Source organism: Bos javanicus, chromosome 5 (assembly GCF_032452875.1).
Source record: "Bos javanicus breed banteng chromosome 5, ARS-OSU_banteng_1.0, whole genome shotgun sequence".
NCBI lineage: Eukaryota > Metazoa > Chordata > Mammalia > Artiodactyla > Bovidae > Bos > Bos javanicus.
This window is the reverse complement of record NC_083872.1, coordinates 11,263,008-11,284,113: the sequence shown is the minus strand read 5'-3', so window position 1 is coordinate 11,284,113 and position 21,106 is coordinate 11,263,008. Positions and strand designations below refer to the sequence as shown.

Sequence of the window (21,106 nt, the reverse complement as noted above, 5' to 3'; positions counted from 1 at the left end):
GCAGAGTACATCATGAGAAATGCTGGACTGGAAGAAGCACAAGCTGGAATCAAAATTGCCAGGAGAAATATCAATAACCTCAGATATGCAGATGACACCACTCTTATGGCAGAAAGTGAAGAGGAACTCAAAAGCCTCTTGATGAAAGTGAAAGAGGAGAGTGAAAAAGTTGGCTTAAAATTCAGCATTCAGAAAACAAAGATCATGGCATCTGGTCCCATCACTTCATGGCAAATAGATAGGGAAACAGTGGAAACAGTGTCAGACTTTATTTTTCTGGGCTCCAAAATCACTACAGATGGTGACTGCAGCCATGAAATTAAAGATGCTTACTCCTTGGAAGGAAAGTTATGACCAAACTAGATAGCATATTCAAAAGCAGAGACATTAGTTTGCCAACAAAGGTTCGTCTAGTCAAGGCTATGGTTTTTCCTGTGGTCATGTATGGATGTGAGAGTTGGACTGTGAAGAAGGCTGAGCGCCGAAGAATTGATGCTTTTGAACTGTGTTGTTGGAAAAGACTCTTGAAAGTCCCTTGGACTGCAAGGAGATCCAACCAGTCCATTCTGAAGGAGATCAGCCCTGGGATTTCTTTGGAGGGAATGATGCTAAAGCTGAAACTCCAGTACTCTGGCCACCTCATGCGAAGAGTTGACTCATTGGAAAAGACTCTGATGCTGCGAGGGTTTTGGGGCAGGAGGAGAAGGGGATGACAGAGGATGAGATGGCTGGATGGCATCACTGACTCGATGGACGTGAGTCTGAGTGGACTCCGGGAGTTAGTGATGGACAGGGAGGCCTTGCGTGCTGCGATTCATGAGGTCGCAAAGAGTCAGACGCAACTGAGTGACTGAACTGAACTGAAAGATTTTCAGCAGGAGAGTGGCACAGTAAGATTTTAGGTTTAGGAAGACGCTACTGGCAGGAGTGGGGAGGATGGAAGATAGTCAGGGCAGGATCCCAGGGCCCTGGGTTTGGGAGGCTATTACCATCACAGAGAAGTGGTGAGACCTAAACCCAGGCAGCCCTAGGGGGAAAAGATAGAGGTGGGTGGATTATCTGAGAAGTCTGAGCAACAGGACTTATCACCACTGACAACTCCTGTTTCCTTGAAAAGCCTTTTAGAAATATTTGTATGTTGTTGGAAGAAGAAAAACCAATACATAAACAACACCAAACCCAAACTTTAAAATACCTGATCATGACTATGTCAAAGCCTTTGACTATGTGGATCACAATAAACTGTGGAAAATTCTGAAAGAGATGGGAATACCAGACCACCTGACCTGCCTCTTGAGAAACCTATATGCAGGTCAGGAAGCAACAGTTAGAACTGGACATGGAACAACAGACTGGTTCCAAATAGGAAAAGGAGTACGTCAAGGCTGTATATTGTCACCCTGTTTATTTAACTTCTATGCAGAGTACATCATGAGAAATGCTGGACTGGAAGAAGCACAAGCTGGAATCAAAATTGCCAGGAGAAATATCAATAACCTCAGATATGCAGATGACACCACTCTTATGGCAGAAAGTGAAGAGGAACTCAAAAGCCTCTTGATGAAAGTGAAAGAGGAGAGTGAAAAAGTTGGCTTAAAATTCAGCATTCAGAAAACAAAGATCATGGCATCTGGTCCCATCACTTCATGGCAAATAGATAGGGAAACAGTGGAAACAGTGTCAGACTTTATTTTTCTGGGCTCCAAAATCACTACAGATGGTGACTGCAGCCATGAAATTAAAGATGCTTACTCCTTGGAAGGAAAGTTATGACCAAACTAGATAGCATATTCAAAAGTAGAGACATTAGTTTGCCAACAAAGGTTCGTCTAGTCAAGGCTATGGTTTTTCCTGTGGTCATGTATGGATGTGAGAGTTGGACTGTGAAGAAGGCTGAGCGCCGAAGAATTGATGCTTTTGAACTGTGTTGTTGGAAAAGACTCTTGAAAGTCCCTTGGACTGCAAGGAGATCCAACCAGTCCATTCTGAAGGAGATCAGCCCTGGGATTTCTTTGGAGGGAATGATGCTAAAGCTGAAACTCCAGTACTCTGGCCACCTCATGCGAAGAGTTGACTCATTGGAAAAGACTCTGATGCTGCAAGGGATTAGGGGCAGGAGGAGAAGGGGATGACAGAGGATGAGATGGCTGGATGGCATCACTGACTCGATGGACGTGAGTCTGAGTGAACTCCGGGAGTTGGTGATGGACAGGGAGGCCTTGCGTTGAAACATTTTCCAACAGTGAAATTTCTCATTAATGACATTGCCACTATTTTATTAATTTCACAAACAGATGAATGCCCCATTTTAAAAATTCAAAAATGTATTTTTATTTAAAAATTTATAAAAGTGAAAATTAGCCATCTTTTCACAGTTATTTGGACTCTCTGGAGAGAAAATTTACTCATATTCATTATATACATCCTGTCTCTGCACTGTACAATATGGTAGCTACTAACTATCTCTGGCTATTTAAAATGTAGTTAAAATTGAAAAAAATTAAAAATATAAGTTTCTTCACAGTAGTAACCCTTTGTCAAGAGTTCAGTAGTGACATGTTGCTAGTAGTTACTGTTCTGTAGATATCAATTTTACCGGATAGCACTGCCCTAGATTGTAGAGTAACTCAGTATATGAGAGATACTCAGATGATGGCAACACATGGAAAGATGAACCTACTTCCAAATGTGTAACACTAAAAGGATAAACAAAATGACAATATACAGTATCTAGAGCAGAAAAAATGGAGAGAGAGATGAATGGGAATGAGACCTATACATCTTTCCTCATTTTTATATAAAATCAAGCACAATTCAACACTCAAATGAAGTTGAAAATTAAGCAATAAGGGAAACAGTAAAATGGCATTGTTGTTAAATTAATTTTATTCCTAAATACATAGGAAGCTGCATAGTAATGGATAAAAAGCCAAAGCCAAAATATGGTGAAGAATTTTTGGTAATAAAGTATAAGCAGAAGAAAACTAAAATGAATATTTTCTTTGAAGGTCCATAAACTACCAAACAATAGAAAACTACTCTTTACTTGTGCCAACATAGGTTAAATAAAACATATCATTTCAGTAATGCCTTATCAACTTCTAGTTCACACAATAGAACATCATCATTTTTTACATCAATGTCCCAGTGGTTAACTCCATCTTTTTCCTTCATTCTGTTTTCTCCCCACTAGAAAATTCAAATAACCTTTTGAAAAAAACTCTCCACCATTTTATTACTGTTATTTTGGCTTCTGTTCAAACAGAACCGATTCTTCCCTCCAAGTCTCTTAACTGTCCTTTCAGACTTTTTATTTTGTCTGTTTTGCATTCTGAGTAATTTCGTCAGTAATATGCTATCATTTTAACAGAGCCTTTCATTGTATCCATATACTTATTTAGTTTACACTATCCACTGTACTTTTTTATTGTTTCATATCCAAGTTTAATAATTTTACATAAAAGTTGTTAGTTTACGACTGATTATCCTCAAAATACTTATTTTCAAGTTTGATTTGACTATATTACAAAAATAAGGTCAATTGGAATGAATCCATGTTCTGTTGATTTAAATAGCATTAGAGTTCTTCATGTATTTAGAATTTTATTTCCCACAATCTTTTCAAAATAGAAGTTCTCTGTTGTCATTTGTATCTCTTTCTCTCTCTCTCCTATGCTCACCTTCTCTGTTCAATAGGTTTGTGACATCTAATGCCATAATGATGGTTCAGAATTATTAATCCACAGTGATACTTGGGATATCACAGATCCTATTCCAGGATGACGATGGGCAGTTTTGTTCAGTCTCTGATTGCTGGATGGTCCTTTGTCTGATTCAGACCCCTGGACCAACATCTGCTATAAGTCACAGTCCCAGAAAACAATTGACAGTCATTATTATCAGCCGCCTTTTCTGAGTGGTGTGTTAACACCCCAGCTCACCCTCAATCAGTGAGCAAACTCTGACTCCATAGGGAGTACAAGGCAACACTGGGTCCCTATTACCTCTGCCAACACCTGCCTGCACACCTAGCAAGCCTCTGGCTTCGGCCACCCTTGCCATTTTGCCACTCTAATCCATTTCTAGTCCACAGAAGAGTTTATTTTTCAGCTCAGTGCTGACGCTCTGCTTCTTCTTTTTCATATTAACTCTCATTGCTATGTAATTGGAAAAGAAAGGCTACATCAAAGTATGAGGTACTGCGCTATCTTGAATGGAAATCCCAGCAGAGATTATTTTTCTAACTTTACTGAAATTGAACTAGAAGATCATGGGGAAAAAAAAAATCACTATGATGTATGAAAAAGAGCGGTGAATTAGAAAGCAGATGATAATAATAGCTAAGACAGTCTATGTTAAGAACAGTTCCAAGTGCTCCGCATGAATTACGTACCTTCTATTTTCATTATATTCTTGCACTAGCTCACACACACACACAAAAAAGAACAGAGAGACTACATAACTTTCTGAAGGTCACACAGTCAGTAAATGGTAGATTTGAACCCAGGGAGTCTAACTCCACAGTCAGAATCCAAATTACCATACAGTACTGCCTAGCCCAGCTCTTGCCCTATAGTAGCTTTGAAATCCTGGGAATGTTATTTTACCTCTTTGCGGCAAAGTTTTCTCTACTGTGAAATGAAATGATTTCACTAGACGATGTCTTACCTATTTTTCCAAACTCTAGTTGTCTGATAAAATAACATAGTTCTGGTTAGTTACCTATTTCAGAGTACCCTCTTAAATTTAGGGGAAATCTTTAAATTTATTTTAAAATAACCTTTGATGAGCTATGTAACATTTAAAAAGAAAATACCATCACAAAACATTCTACAAAAGGAGAGAGAAGCAAACTGCAAATCAATCTCAAGGCTGCGATTATAATATCTAAGAAACATCCATTCAGTAAGTCATCATGAAATTGTCTTGAACATAAATATAAAATTAAAGGTATAGTTGTATGAGAAGACTTGGGTTCTGGTTTTCATTCTGTCTCTAATCCAAACTTAACTTTTTTTGAACTCCGGTTGCCTACAGTAAGATAATTGGATTTTGGAGGTCTCTTCTAACATTCTGTTAGTCTACAAGTCAGAACCTATCAAAGTAGATCAGTGAAGGTACTATTCATATAGACTATAAATATATGAAAAGGAAAAGCTGCATTTATCCCATGAGTGACAAAAATCCCTAGGTCAAGTTAGTCTGCTAACTTACTTTATATAGAAAGTGTTATGTTCATGGTATTTAGTTAGGAGTGTAGGCTCTAGTTAGATCGCCTGAGTTAGTTTCTTGCTAAGAAGTCACTTAACTTCTGGCCCTAACCTCCCTTACCTGTAAGATGAGAGTAATCATAATTCCTACTTATTGTGATAACCAGTGAGACAACAAACTATGACTGCTTATGCCTAGCACATAGTAGGTGATCAACAAGTGTTTGCACTTATTAATAGTAGTCATTTGAATAATTGAGGCTGTTTTAGAGTCTGCAGTCCTAAATAGATACTTAAAACATAGGTTCACATCATCATGAATAACTTAAATGCCTAAAGACAAAGGGGCTTGATCAGGGGAGTTAATTGCAATTTCTCTTACATTAACATCTCATGGACTAAAATTTCATACTCTGTGTCTATACCTATTAGTTTGAAAGAGTTGGTATTTTGGTATTGAAATTCATTCAATACCAAATGAATACCTATTAAATCTGATATTTAATAGGTGTTCATTTATTGGTGATTTAATAGGTATTCATTTGGTATTATTTGACCCTTTATACTGAGAAGGCAATGGCACCCCACTCCAGTACTCTTGCCTGGAAAATCCCACGGATGGAGGAGCCTGGTGGGCTGCAGTCCATGGGGTTGCTAAGAGTCGGACACGACTGAGCGACTTCCCTTTCACTTTTCACTTTCATGCCTTAGAGAAGGAAACCGCAACCCACTCCAGTGTTCTTGCCTGGAGAATCCCAGGGATGGGGGAGCCTGGTGGGCTGCCGTCTATGGGGTCACACAGAGTCGGACACAACTGAAGCGACTTAGCAGCAGACCCTTTATACTTCAGGCAAATTAGAAATGGTTTCTTGCCTTTCCAGTAAAGGATACCATCTGAAACCCATGTACCAAATGGGAAACGATGACGTAGCACACAACAGACCGTAGCTTGGTCGTCACACCCCCATGCCCTGTCATCAGAATGCATTTGTCAGAAAGGGACACTGCAAGAATAAGGGCACTATTTCTTCAAAATCCCTGGTCTTGTGTTAAGACATGGAGACTATACACAGCCTCAGATGTGTTTACCAAAACCTATGTTCTCTTCTTTTACTGAAATGGAGTAAACTAAATCACAATGTAGTAAATAAAGTGAATAGAAATATAAGAGTATTTCATGAACACACTGTATGCTCATTTTATGAACATTTTATGTAAATCCAGATCCCTTTTTTTTTTCCCAAAAAAGAAACAAATGAACCAAATCACTGACCCTGCCCAAATTGAAATCTTCTTGCTTACATCTGCAATTGCTGTACGGTATCTGTTTTAACCCCTTCTTTGGGTCATAGCAGCATAAAATTCATAACATCTGGAATTTAATTTAAAAATTTCAAACTGACTTAATTTAAAACCAATTTTGACTTGAAGAAACTACAAAATCCTTTTAGTTTATGATAGCAGTGACCTATTTCAGAAAGGTTCAATGAGAACTGATGCTGGAAACTGCCTTGAAGATACAAATTGCTATAATTATCTCTGAATGTACATATCATTAAGCTAAAATGAATGGCAATAAACCAGCACAAAAGTATCTATTCTGAGCACATTATTACAAAACAACAGGAAAATAATTTCCTTCACTCTTTCAACATAGGTAATATGGACTATAATTTGCACATTTTATCTTTATAAGTAAAATCAAGTATTTTCCCTCTATTTAGACTATTAGTCTATTTTCAAAAGGTAGATATTATATATATGCATTTATATATATGTACATGTGCAGGCTAAGTCGCTTCGGTCTGTCTGACCTTTTCGACTGTAGCCTGCCAGGCTCCTCTGTGCATGGGATTCTCCAGGCAAGAGTACTGGAGTGGGTTGCCAAGACCTCCTCCAGGGGATCTTCCTGACCCCGGGATCAAACCTGTGTCTCTTATGTTTCCTGCATTGACAGGTGGGTTCTTTACTACCAGAGAGAGTGGGGCTTCCCAGGTGGCGCTAGTGGTAAAGAACTAGATTACAAACACACATACATGTATATATATGTATAAATCACAGTTAGCCTTCTGCTTTAAGGAAAATATAAGCAGAGCAGTTTTAAAAAGAGAACTAATTTGAGAAAATCTGAACAGAAATAAACAGGACATGGTATTTAAAAATATTCACAGTATAGCTAAATTTCCAACTCTTTCAAAAATACATTTAGAACAGCCATTCTTAACATTCAGAACCTCTGACTTTTTCCGTAACAGTACTGCCATGCTAGAAAAAATGTACAGTGTTCAGTTATTCACTGTGATTGCAGTTCTTAATGTAATTTGCCCTGTGTATCCCAAGTTCACCTTGTCAGCGAGTACTGCTTCCCCAAGGCTGCCCCAGGGTCCTGTTGACGGATCGCTCTAATTGCAGTCGGCGCTGTAAACAAGGCAGCCACTCCATGCTCCGCGAGCACACGGAAATAGGCGCCAGCATCTGGTGTCCCCACAGGCTTCCCCTACAACGAGATTCATTCAAAGCGTCACCAGATAAAATGTCTCCTACTTCATTGACTGTTCAATACTTACACATTTAACATAGCAATATTAATAAAATGGGGTTCTCACCGTATCTTAGTTTTAATATGTTTCCATGTTCTGTCATAAATAAACAAAATGCCCAGGTATCAGACAAGCGATTTGCTCCAATACTGTATCCTAAAAGCTTTTCAAATAGCAACTTCTCCTTTCTTAAGTTTTGAAACATAAAGGACTAGAAATATATATATATATATATATATATATATATATATATATATATAATTAAATCAATAAAACAGTCTTCTATTTTCCAAGCAATTAAATATATTGTTTTGTCTGGCAGACTAAATGAGAAATGTGGTTGCTATGAATTTCTAACATTACACATTTTTCATGATCTCCATTAAAAATGACAATAGCAAGTCTCAAAATATATGAGAAGACAGAAAAACCTGGAATTACAGTGATTTCTCAGCACTGACCTTTTCAATTAAATGTCTCACTTCAAGAAAACCAATTTCTAAGAATTAAAAAAAATCTAATAAGATATCTCAAAATGTAGGTTTTCCACAGCCTCAAAATGACATTATGCATGTTCAACAAATAATCCACTCACAAAAACTTAACAATCTTTGTGGACTATGCAATTCAAAAGGACACAAAACATTTTTAACTGAAAATGAGCATGGCATAAATAAATCAGTAATTCTGTAAAAAATCAAAGTATCCCATAAAATCTACGTTGGTTCAACTATATTCCTTCATTCCTCAATCCATTCTCATCACTGGTACTTCTTCCTTTGTTTCTGAAGTCAGGTCCTGGAATGTTTATATGTATATAATGTATATTTCACAATCAAATCCTTTTGGAAGTGGTTGAGATAAATAGGTTTCCTATTTTGGGCCATTTCTTGAAGACTGAAGAGCATATGAGCATCCTTTGGACCTTATATCCTGGAAAACACACTTGGGAAACACTGAGCTATGGTAAGCAAAGAAAAGAAGAGAAAAAGAATGAAGGAGGGAGGGAGGGAGGAGGGAAAGAATTTGCTGCTGCTGCTAAGTCACCCCAGTTGTGTTCGACTCTGTGTGACCCACAGACGGCAACCCACCAGGCTCCCCCGTCCCTGTGATTCTCCAGGCAAGAACACTGGAGTGGGTTGCCATTTCCTTCTCCAATGCATGAAAGTGAAAAGTGAAAGGGAAGAATTTGCTAGAAGCCAACTTAGAGGTCTCCCCAAACAACTAATAAAAGTGGATAATGATATGACATTTATCATAAGTATGATATGATAGCCATTTAATAATTTTGATTCACTATCCACTTCTAATTGGATCTCTCCTAGGGTACTATTTAGTTTTCACATATTTTTTAAAGTTATTCTCAATATTCTTTAACATAGTTATACTTTCCTTTTTTTAATTACCTCTTTATTTTATTGTTACTTCTCCTTTTGCTCTTTAAATACCAAAGATACTTCTTGCAATTAGAAATTCATTTTTATTATCACAACTACCCTGAAAACCTGATTTTAATTTATTTCACTACCATCGTAGGATTTCATTACCATCGCAGGTCAACACATTGATGTAGCAGAAAAAGCTGCCAAATACATTCTGGCAACTCATGTATGTAATTTGACTTATACATTTTGAAGGCATGAGCATATCAGCACCAACTTTATTATTTCTAACCAAGGCAGGTAAAGATTTGACTTCTACTTCTTCAGTCTGTCTTAGGCACTGATCACCGGGGGAGGTAGACTGTAACCTTGGAAACTTCACCTCACCCCCATATAAATGATTTTTCAACTGACCTTACACAATTGGCTTGCCCTGTCAATGCTGCCATTTTCTTGTCTGCCAAATAAGAATAAATCGCTTTTCCAATAAGTCTTTGATAAGCTAAAAGCACTGAGATAATATTTTAAAGTGGTTTGACCTCTACTGAAGAAGGTTATTTTATAGCCAATTTGAGTTGAATTCTAGTACAGCGCCAGTGTCACAAGACAATGATAATATACTCACTGAAGAGTGACATTAGTCACCAAGAAAATGCTACCCCACAGTGACGACCTACACACGGGACACTATTTATTGTATTTTACAGCACCTTCAAATTAATTATATCCAAGGATAATGAAACAATAGTTTATTAGAAATAATAGTTAAAACTCTACCATATTTTTATAGATAATAAATTCTGACCCTGCATCAAACAAAATTCCATTAATATATTTATTAAGCATAAAAAATGATGATAACATGTCATTACAATTAGGATACTAATGGAAGTGATGAATAAAAGCTCACACTTTTTTGTAAGTTAGTTGAACTACGAAAGGTTCAGTTATCTTGCATTAGATTGTCTATTCCTCAGAAGAACATGAGGCAATGAGTGATATTTTTTTATTATGGAATTCAAGTTCTTTCAGCCGCTCAGTTGTGTCCAACTCTTTGCAACCCCATGGACTGCAACACGTCAGGTTTCCCTGTTCATCACTCACTCCCGGAGCTTTCTCAAACTCATGTCCACTGAGTTGGTGATGCCATCCAGCCATCTCATCCTCTGTCATTCCCTTCTCCTCCCGCCTTCAATCTTTCCCAGCATCAGGGTCTTTTAAAATGAGTCAGTTCTTTGTATCAGGTGGCCAAAGTATTGGAGTTTCAACTTCATTATCAGTCCTTTCAATGAATATTCAGGACTGATTTCCTTTACGATGGATTGGTTGGATCTCCTTGCAGTCCAAGGGACTCTCAAGAGTCTTCTCCAACACCACAGTTCAAAAGCATCAATTCTTTAGCAATCAGCTTTCTTTATAGTCCAACTCTCACATCCACACATGACTCCTGGAAAAACCATAGCTTTGACTAGATGGACCTTTGTTGGCAAAGTAATGCCTCTGATTTTTAGTATGCTGTAGAGGTTGGTCATAGATTTTCTTCCAAGGAGCAAGCATCTTTTAACTTCATAGCTGCAGTCAACATCTGCAGTGATTTTGGAGACTGTCCCCGAAAAAAGTCTCTTATTGTTTCCATTGTTTCCCCATCTATATGCCATGAAGAGATGGGACTGGATGCCATGATCTTAGTTTTCTGAATGTTGAGTTTTAAGCCAGCCTCTTCACTCTTCTCTTTCACTTTCATCAAGAGGCTCTTTAGTTCTTCTTCGCTTTCTGCCATAAGGGTGGTGTCATCTGCATATCTGATGTTATTTCTATTTCTCCCAGCAATCTTGATTCCGGCTTGTACTTCTTCCAGCCCGGCATTTTGCATGATGTACTCTACATATAAACTAAATAAGCAGGGTGACAATATTCAGCCTTGATGTACTCCTTTCCAGATTTGAAACCAGTCTGTTGTTGCATGTACAGTTCTAACTGTTGCTTCTTGATCTGCATACAGATTTCTCAGGAGGCAGGCAAGGTGGTCTAGTATTCCCATCTCTTTAAGAATTTTGCATAGTTTGTTGTGATCCACACAGTCAAAGGCTTTGGCGCAGTCAATAAAGTTGATGTTTTTCTGGAACTCTCTTGCTTTTTTGAAGATCCAGCGGATGTTGGCAACTTGATCTTTGGTTCCTCTGCATTTTCTAAAACCAGCTTGAACATCTGAAAGTTCACGGTTCATATACTATTGAAGCCTGACTTGGAGAATTTTGAGCATTACTTTGCTAGCATGTGAGATGAGTGCAATTGTTCAGTAGTTTGAGCATTCTTTGGCATTGCCTTTCTTTGGGATTGGAATGGAATGAAAACTGACCTTTTCCAGTCCTGTGGCCACTGTTGAGTTTTCCAAATTTGCTGGAATATTGAGTGCAGCACTTTCACAGCATCATCTTTCAGGATTTGAAATAGCTCAACTGGAATTCTATCACCTCCACTAGCTTTGTTCGTAGTGATGCTTCCTAAGGCCCCCTTGGCTTCACACTCCAGGATGCCAGAGACTAGATGAGTGATCACACCATTGTGTTTATCTGGGTCATGAAGATGTTTTTTGTATAGTTCTTCTGTGTATTCTTGCCACCTCTCCTTACTATCTTCTGCTTCTGTTAGGTCCATACCATTTCTGTCCTTTACTGTGCCCATCTTTGCATGAAATGGTGTCTTGGTGTCTCTCATTTTCTTGAAGAGATCTAGAGATCTCCTTCCCATTCTATTGTTTTCCTTTGTTTCTTTGCATTGATCACTGAGGAAGGCTTTCATCTCTCTCCTTGCTCTTCTTTTGAACTCTGCATTCAGATGGGTGTACTTTTCCTTTTCTCCTTTGCCTTTCAGTATCAACAGCACTTCAGTCACTCAGTCGTGTCTGACTCTGCGACCCCATGGACTGCAGCACGCCAGGCTTCCCTGTCCATCACCAGCTCCCAGAGTTTACTCAAACTCATGTCCATTGAGTCTGTGATGCTATCTAACCCTCTCATCCTCTGTCAGCCCCTTCTCCTCCCACCTTCAATCTTTCCCAGCAACAGGGTCTTTTCAAATGCATCAGCTCTTCACATCAGGTGGCCAATAATTGGAGTCTCAGCTTCAAAATCAGTCCTTCCAATGAACACCCAGGACTGATTTCCTTTAGGATAGACTGGTTGGATCTCCTTGCAGTCCAAGGAACTCTCAAGAGTCTTCTCCAACACCACAGTTCAAAAGCATCAGCTCTTCGGCACTCAGCTTTCTTTATAGTCCAACTCTCACATCCATACATGACTGGAAAAACCATAGCCTTGATTAGACGGACCTTGTTGGCAAAGTATTGTCTCTGCTTTGTAATATGCTGTCTAGGTGGGTCATAACTTTTCTTCCAAGGAGTAAGCGTCTTTTTATTTCATGGCTGCAGTCAGCTTTGCCTTTAGCTTCTCTTTTTTCTCAGCTATTTGTAAGGTTATACTCCTCAGATAATCATTTTGCCTTTTTGCATTTCTTTCTCTTGGGGATGGTCTTGATCCCTGCCTCCTGTACAATGTCATGAACCTCCGTCCATAGTTCTTTAGGCACTCTGTCTATCAGATCTAATCCCTTAAATCTATTTGTCAATTCCATTGTACCTGAATGGTCTAGTGGTTTTCCCTACTTTCTTCAATTTAAGTCTGAATTTTGCAATAAGGAGTTCATGATCGTGAATTCCTTATTTCAGAATTACTTTAATATTTATGAATTTATTTACTTTCTTAAAACTTCTATTCAATCTCAAATCTTGATATAAATATGTTATATCAAAGAAATTATTGTTTCCCAAAACAGCCTGCTGATTAACATAAACATTAAGTTCTGGATGATATAACAGCTCAGCAAATACAACACAGCACAAAATAAGATCTGTCATCAGAAACCATTGTTGCATACAATAATAATACATTAGACCGTGCTAACATATTCATTCATTTAATAAATATTTATTGGTCATCTACTATGTGCTAGATACTCTTAAAAGTCCTAGGAATAATTTTTTGAACAAGCCAGGAAAGGTCCTGCTCTAAAGGAACTTATACTCTAGTAATTATGGAGGGTTACGGAGGACATGGTGGCTCAGATGGTAAGGAATCCACCTGCCATGCAAGACATATGGGTTTAATCCCTGGGTTGGGAAGATCCCCTGGAGAAGAGGATGGCTACCCACTTCAGTAGACAGAGGAGCCTGGACAGGCTGGCAAGCTTCAGTCCATGAGGCTGCAAAGAGTCAGACATGACTGAGTGACTAACATCTTCAATTTCATGTAGTAATCCTATTAAAAATTACATAGTAGGTGCTGTAAGCTATTTTGTGTCTAATAAATGGAAAAGACCATCATGACAAACATAGGATCCGTATATCTTCAACACTAGTAGCTTCAGAAAACTGAAGCAAAGCTAGTAAGCCTCCTGAACCACAAACTCTAAATGAAAATGACTTAATAATAATCAAACAGCTTATTGATTTGATGGAATACTCTCCGCTCCTCCCCTCCTGTACATCATTGGCTCACGTGCACATATACACATCCATGCACACATAAGTAATACAACTCCTTTACAATGCTTTTAAAAATTAACCATTAATACACTAAGCATGCTTAGTTGCTTGGAGACACTGACTCCAGAACTTGCATATTCAATAAGGGGCAATAGTCCCAAACCCATTCAATTTTAAAACAAGAAGAGTCTAAGATTATAGGAATTTTCAACAAACACACACATCCAAAGCAGTAATACAGCTAAAAGGTAGCAATAACTGAAAATCTCTTTAAAATTCAGTCAATGTCATTACCATTTGCTTTGATTTCCTTCCTCTGAAGTCTACAGTGTTTTGGTTGCTACCCAGAAAACAAAGGCAGGAAGCAATCGCTAAATGGCAAAGCAGAGATTATGAGCTTTCAGCTGTTACAAATCATGAATTTTTAACATCGGAGATTTATCAAATGTCAACTGCTTATATTTACACATTGTGGTTAGCAATGGTACAAAGCATGGAGAATGTGACAGTTTTCTTAGACACCAAATATCATAAAATTAAGCTTCACTTACAAACCATCTAGGCCTTACTGCTTCCAGGTGTTAATATTAATGCACCACAAGTGTAAGTTCAGAGTCAGAAAAAGGTAGTATCTAGACTTCTCACACAGTTTCCAATAGCTTAATTTTTCAACACAGAAGACTGTGGAATACAACAACTTAAAACAAAGGTATACTTAAATATTAAATTTTTGAGCAAAAAAAAATTTAATTGACTTAATTACTAATCCTATGATTTCATTTTATTCAAGGCTTGGGGGTCAAGAGTATGTATGATTTCTTAGACTCTGACATAACATTTTTGAGTCAACTACAGTTTTTGCCTCTTTTTGTGGCAAGATTTGAAATACACTTGGTCTCTTTTTGAACACTACTTCTGAGAACGTCATCGAAGGCATGTTTTTACTGCAGTTTGAAAGTGAAGACAGCAAAAACCCCTTATGGACTACTCCTGAATTTCATTTCAGGAGACAGGTGCAGCACAGCAGGCTGATTTATTTTGGGAGAATGATGAAATTGGTAATAGCATTTGTTGAGTTCCTACGACATGCCTGGTGCCTTTATCAAGGGATACGAATTTGGGCATGCAACATCTAAACTGGAGACTTGTCAACACATAAGCAATTCTCCAGGGTATATTATTTAGTGAAAAAGCCAAACATAGAATAGTGTGCATACCATTTGCACAAGGCTGTTTGTAGACAAAAAGAAAAGATGCGGTTTATACATGAATGAACTACTGTAAACAAGAGATTGACTGCTTCCAAGTAAGAGAAATTGGATAGCTGAGCACAGAGAACAGGGAGATGCATGCTCTTTACCCTTTTGTGAGCTCTGAAATATGTGCCAAGTGACTATATGCTTTGTTTTTGTTTAGTTGCTGAGTCATGTCCAATTTCTGTGACCCCATGGACTGTAGCCTACTATGCTCCTCCGTCCATGAGATTTTCCAAGCAGGAGTACTGGAGTGGGTTGCCATTTCCTTCTCCAGAGGATCTTCCTGACCCAGGGAGTAAATATACCTATAAAGACAATTTACTAACTAAAAAATTATATCGACTGACTCTATTTGCTAGAGATTTTTCACCAGTCCATGGGCTTCACCTGTGAGGATATGCTTTTATCTTGCTTTCCTTCATTGTATCCATGTTGCTGCTGCTTCTTAGTCACTCCAGTCATGTCCGACTCTGTGTGACCCTAAGGACTGCAGCTTGCCAGGCTCCTCTGTCCATGGGATTCTCTAAGAGTGTTAGAGTGCGTTGCCATGCCCTCCTTCAGGGGATCTTCCCGACCAAGGGACTGAACCCGGGTCTCCTGCACTGCAGGAAGATTCTTTACCGCTGAGCCACCAGGGAAGCCCCCATTATATCCATACCACCATCTAAATCAATTCTAAACCAGTGATTGCCACAACTAAATATACATTAGAACTTCTCAGAATTCCTTTGAAAGGTACCAATGCCTGGTCCCCACTCCTTGAGAGTCTGATCTAATCAGCCTTGATATGGGGTTGGATATTGTTATGTTTTATGTGTCCTCAAAGTAATTATTAATATAATCCACAGCCAGGATTGAGAAACCAATGCCTAGTCCTTATACTAAGCATTACCTAAGGCTTCTCTGGTGGCCCAGTGGTAAAGAATTCGCCTGCCAATACAGGAGTTGCAGGAGACCCAGGTTTGATCCCTGGGTCAGGAAGATCCCCTGGAGGAGGACATGGCAATCCACTCCAGTATTTTTGCCTGGAAAATCCCATGAAGAGAGGAGCCTGGCAGGGTACAGTCCATGGGGTTGCAAAAGAGTCAGACATGACTGAAACAATTGAACACATTACCTAAGGCTAGGCTATTTTTTCGCTATCTACATGCCTGGTTATCCCAGTAGATGAGCCTAGAATTTAACACTAAATTTTGCTGCTTTTTTCCATTTGTTATCAGTAAATGAGCCAATCTAAGTATTGATAAAAAGAATATATTGATATAAGTGAAATCTGATAATAGGAGGCCATTTACTGAGAAAACAATCGAAGAGAAATGCCTTATTCCCCCAATTACTTATGCCTTGATCCCTAAATCAGATTCCAGACTGGAGATACCGATATCTATATCTATATTTCATGATTTGTAGACTTAGCACCCTGTGTAAAACTGCCTTATCCACAAAGATGAAACGATTAACCCCTGCTCAGCAGAGGTTAATGTGTTGTCCAGAGACCACTGAAAATTAAGTTTTAGTTTGGGGTTTTACTTTGGTTTTATTACTGCTTGAAAGCAATATACCTTTATCTTTAAATGAAGGGTTTCTGATCTGAATTTCAGAGGGGTTCATTCTGATTTTTTTTAATGTGTATATGCTCTTTTTCCTAGGGAAGGAAGTCAATTGCTTTTATCAGTTTCTGAAATCCTTCATAACCAAAAGATTTCTACATATATCCCTAGGTTTCTAGGTAAAATCTCTTTAAGATTTTGTTTCACTCTGAGAAACAGCTTGATGAAGCTAGAGGGCAGATGATCATAACTCAGTTCATTTTCCCCCCAACAGGGTGGATAAGCCTCCCTATTGCTACCCTCTTAATCCACTTTTACAAAGGGCTGCAAATAGTCTCAAAAATCCAAACTTAGTGTCCTGTCTGAGGTCCCCAACCACACTGTCTTCTTTATCCCCCTATTATTTTGATTACAAGAATTTGCCATTTTTGTAAATCAAAGCCAGTCAAATATCAGAAGTTTCATATGGTTCAAATTAATGCTTTGAATACATTTGCTATTTTGACAATCCCTCTTCACTATCTCCTGTGGTAGACACCACAGAGTTGCAGTTCCTCAGGTTTGAGTCCTTGCCTTTCTTCGGTTAGGAAGGATAGGCTCTAGCTTCCAGCCTGAAAAGGTAAGACTTCTCCATGCCTACATTCAGGCTGCATATGTTGATCTATAACCTCATCTAGATCTGTCCCTTTTGTACAAACTTTCAGCCATAAGGTGAATAGCACCTGGGGATCTAATATATAATATAGTGACTAACAGTTGACAATACCATATCACTGAAATTTGTTAAGAGTAGAATTTAAATATTCTCAACAGGAAAAGAATGATTAATATGTGAGACATTTTAGTTAAGCCAATGGGAGAAATCCCTTCATAAGGTACATGCAGGCATGCACGCTCAGCTGTCATGTCTGACTGTCTGCGACCCCATGGACTGTAACCTGCTAGGCTTCTCTGTGCATGGGATTCTCCAGGAAAGAATACCGGAGTGGGTTAGCATTTCCTCCTCTGGGGAATCTTTCTGACCCAGGGATGGAACCTGCGTCTCTTGCATCTCCTGCACTGGCAGGTGGAGTCTACCACTGAGCCGCCTGGGAAGCCCTTATGATGCACACATGTATCAGACAGCCTAAATTTTATTCGCCAATTATACCTCAATAGAGTTTTAAACAATCAAAAATAGGTCTGTCCGTTTTGGTTTGTTTTCTTCCCCTGCCTTTTCCCAACTCTGAGAGTTGACCATACTGACACTTTTGACGATCTTACCCTCAATGGGATAAACCATTTCTTTCACCTAGGTAATAAACGTTATTAAAAAGATGCTTACTTTCAAAAGTTATTAATGCCAAGTAAATGAAGCAGAGCACAGTAATCGGTAATTCCACAGACCCAGTGCTGAGCTAATTAGGGACTCTGACATATGTACCGTTCTCAGCAATCAGAGAATATTTATCACTAGGATAGCTGGTAGTTCAAGGCTAGATAAAAGCAGGACTGCTTTCCTCTCTGAATTCCTCCATGCGGATGAGCAATCACTCTGCTATATCCTGTAATGAAGGAACAAATTCAGGCTCTCTTTACTCATAGCAAGGAGTGAGAATTCACTGTTAGAGAAACTAAATGGCCTCTTGCATTATTACACCAACAGGTTCCCGCCCAGAAAATAAAGTGTATTCCGTATGTATACTGCAATTCAAAGTGTATTCAAAATAAAGTGTATTCAATATGTATACTGCAATTCAACCTGAGGCTGTACAAAGTCTAACTCTTCCACACCGTTCCATAATTTACCAAATACAAACTTCAGCATGCTCTTGTTTCTCCATGTTAAAAATAAAATGAACACACAAACTTTCCTAGGAGACTGCCCTCATACACCCAAATTGCCAAAGCTCTCTTCAGTCTTGTTCTGCCAGCCCTCTCTCCATAGCACTTAGCTCACCGATTCCTCATCTTCTGGAAGACCTCCCCTCCACTGGTTTTTAGGAAATGGCTTTCTGATTCCTTTTTCACTTTTCACTTTCTCACCCTCAATTTATATTGCTTTCCTTTCTCAGACTTCACCTCGCTGCATAACCTGATCACTTTAGGTACCTGAATTATTAACTCTTTCACATTTCTAATTCTGAAAGTTCTTCTGAGTTTCAAACCTCACTTCCCAACACCACACAAATGTCTGAGTAGCTCCTTTAAACTCAACATTCCCAAAACTAAAAGTACCGTTCTCTCCTCCACAATAGCCGTCACTCCTACTACAGTATTTCAGTTGACAACTGCCACTACAGCAGCTGTCCTAGCTGAAGACATCTCAACTATTTTCAATTTCCTTTTTACCTTTGTCCTACAATATCCACCTGACACTCTAACATCCTGCCTTCTCCTTTATGTTCAGATCACGGATACTCTGGTTCTGGCATATAGTAGAGCAAACTAGTCTGCACTACTCAAGTTTCCCAACTGTTCATCTCAAAATTATGAACCCAAGGACAGAGACTTTGCAGCCAGAAAACCTTGCTTCGAATCCCAGCTCCATCACTCTTATGCTATTGGCAAAGTTATTTAATGTCTCCGAAACTAAGTTTCTACAACTGTAAATAGGTAGGCAAAATATTTATCCCATGAGTTTGGAGATAGAATTAATTAAAACCATATAAACTGCTTAGAGGAGTTCCTATCACCCAACACTCATCCATAGAAGCTGCTGTTATTACTTGGACTATATCATCCACAAACCTTTACTGTCTACTCTAGTCCTAAACTTCTCTTAAGGGACTAATAGAAAGATTTTTGAGCCAGGATATAATCCATTTACAAGGTATGTGACCTAAGGCAACTTATTTAATTTCTTTGATCTTCATTTAGTTCTGTCATCAGAAAATTGCACCAAACCAGGTGCAAGTATCTAATGTAGAGTATTAATGGTTCAATGTAGCTTCTGGAAATTTTTTCACATTTTCTACACACTGTAATACATTTCTTAGGTGGTGTCTTCAATTTTGCTTTCTATCCTTTACACTACTCTTAATTCTTTGACTATATTGTCAGTGCTTTTATTGCAAGGAGGGCATCTGATACTTTCTCTGTTTCTCTATCAATCCTAGCAAGATGCTACGCTCACAACAGGTACCCAATAAATATTGTTGTTGGAGCTATGACAATAGTTGCACTTGCCTGTTCTATCATGAAACACAGGCACACACAGAGAAAAATACTCAAAAAAAGGAATCTTTCAACAACTAGTCTTGTAAGAAACCTTAAAGATGCTAGCATCAGGTTTACAATCGGTTCCAATTGAGATACTAAAATTATACAGCCTGAATCAAAGTAATAACTGAGTCATCATTTTTCTTATTTCATACAAACACAAAAAATACATTGTTGTTATACTATACTTAAAAGAAAGAAAGAAATTTCCATTATACGAGGAAAAAGAGAGAAAGTCTTTGGTGTATGCCTATGGAGTATATTAGTTAACAATATTATGGCAATTCGTGGTTAAAAAAAAAAAAGGAACAGATTTCATACTTGAAAGAAGCAAATCTCTGTCCTTGAAAAGGGGATAATCAATAAAGAAAACAGGTTAACATAGATGGAAGTGCAAATGTCTTGCAAAAGGATTATAACTCTATACATGCAAGTAACGATTACACTGTTAAAATGAAGCCTGGGAGGCACTGAGAATTCAGAACATCCACATGTGGAAAATACATCATAGGATGTCTTCACAGAGATTACAAACACAAAGCCGAACAGAGCAGACGACAGCCATGGAGGAAACACTGGGGATGACCTAACAAGAGTGTTCAATACTAAAATAACTTGAAAGTAGTTCAAAGAAGTATCCTCAATATTCTGCAACATGAGACTTTCATACTGCAAAATGTTTTAACGTTTTGATCCAGGTATATATGGTGATGATAATGTCACTATTTCATATAAATTGATATTATACATGCTATATTTTGTATATATTTTATAGATACATATCCATATCATAATATTTCTTTGAAGCTTTCACACTGACTTCACGTACATTATTTTACTAAACTTTTACACAAATAAAGGCGAGTGCAGAGTTCATTTCTACACTAAGCATACTGTAAAGAAAAAAAAAATAGGGCTATCTAAACTTTTCCTTCCTCCCATGAAATCAGGAAAAGAACATTCAAAAAGAGACTATCAAGCTGAATGACCTGAAGTTTTCAAAGATATACAGGCAGTTTAAAAGCTTGTACTGATAAAGCCCATCAAAAAGTAGAAGTGAAAGGTTATATATGTTTGGATAATAATGAACCATGAAATGTTCTGTACTATTTGCAGATGAAAGACTTCCAGGCCACTCTCATTTCAATTACAAGTTCTACTCTGAAAGGACAGATTCTTGAGGGGACAGACCACAGGGTTATTTTCCACATCTGCTGCCCATTCTTCAAAGATGGTAGGAGCAGGATCAACACATGCCCGTGTGCTGATTCCTTTGACTGGTGCTCAGAAGAGAATGAATGGGGTCCAAAAGGAGCGGACTCTAATGTGCTGATGACCACGTCAGAGTTGGGAGGACAAACACTTTGAAAGAAGAAATGCGGAATATGTGAAAATTCAAGCATTACAATGGCTGGACTGCATGG

General features: G+C 38.3%; 1 protein-coding gene across 3 annotated transcripts in view; it reads right to left on the bottom strand.

Moving 5' to 3' along the window:
* Positions 1 to 21,106, bottom strand: part of ACSS3 (acyl-CoA synthetase short chain family member 3) — a 194,733-nt gene that overhangs the window by 86,409 nt on the left and 87,218 nt on the right. For all 3 annotated transcript variants that reach the window (XM_061415644.1, XM_061415642.1, XM_061415645.1), the window contains one exon: positions 7,556 to 7,707. In XM_061415644.1, the coding sequence (XP_061271628.1) occupies positions 7,556 to 7,707 (152 nt within the window). The remainder of the gene's footprint in view (positions 1 to 7,555; positions 7,708 to 21,106) is intronic.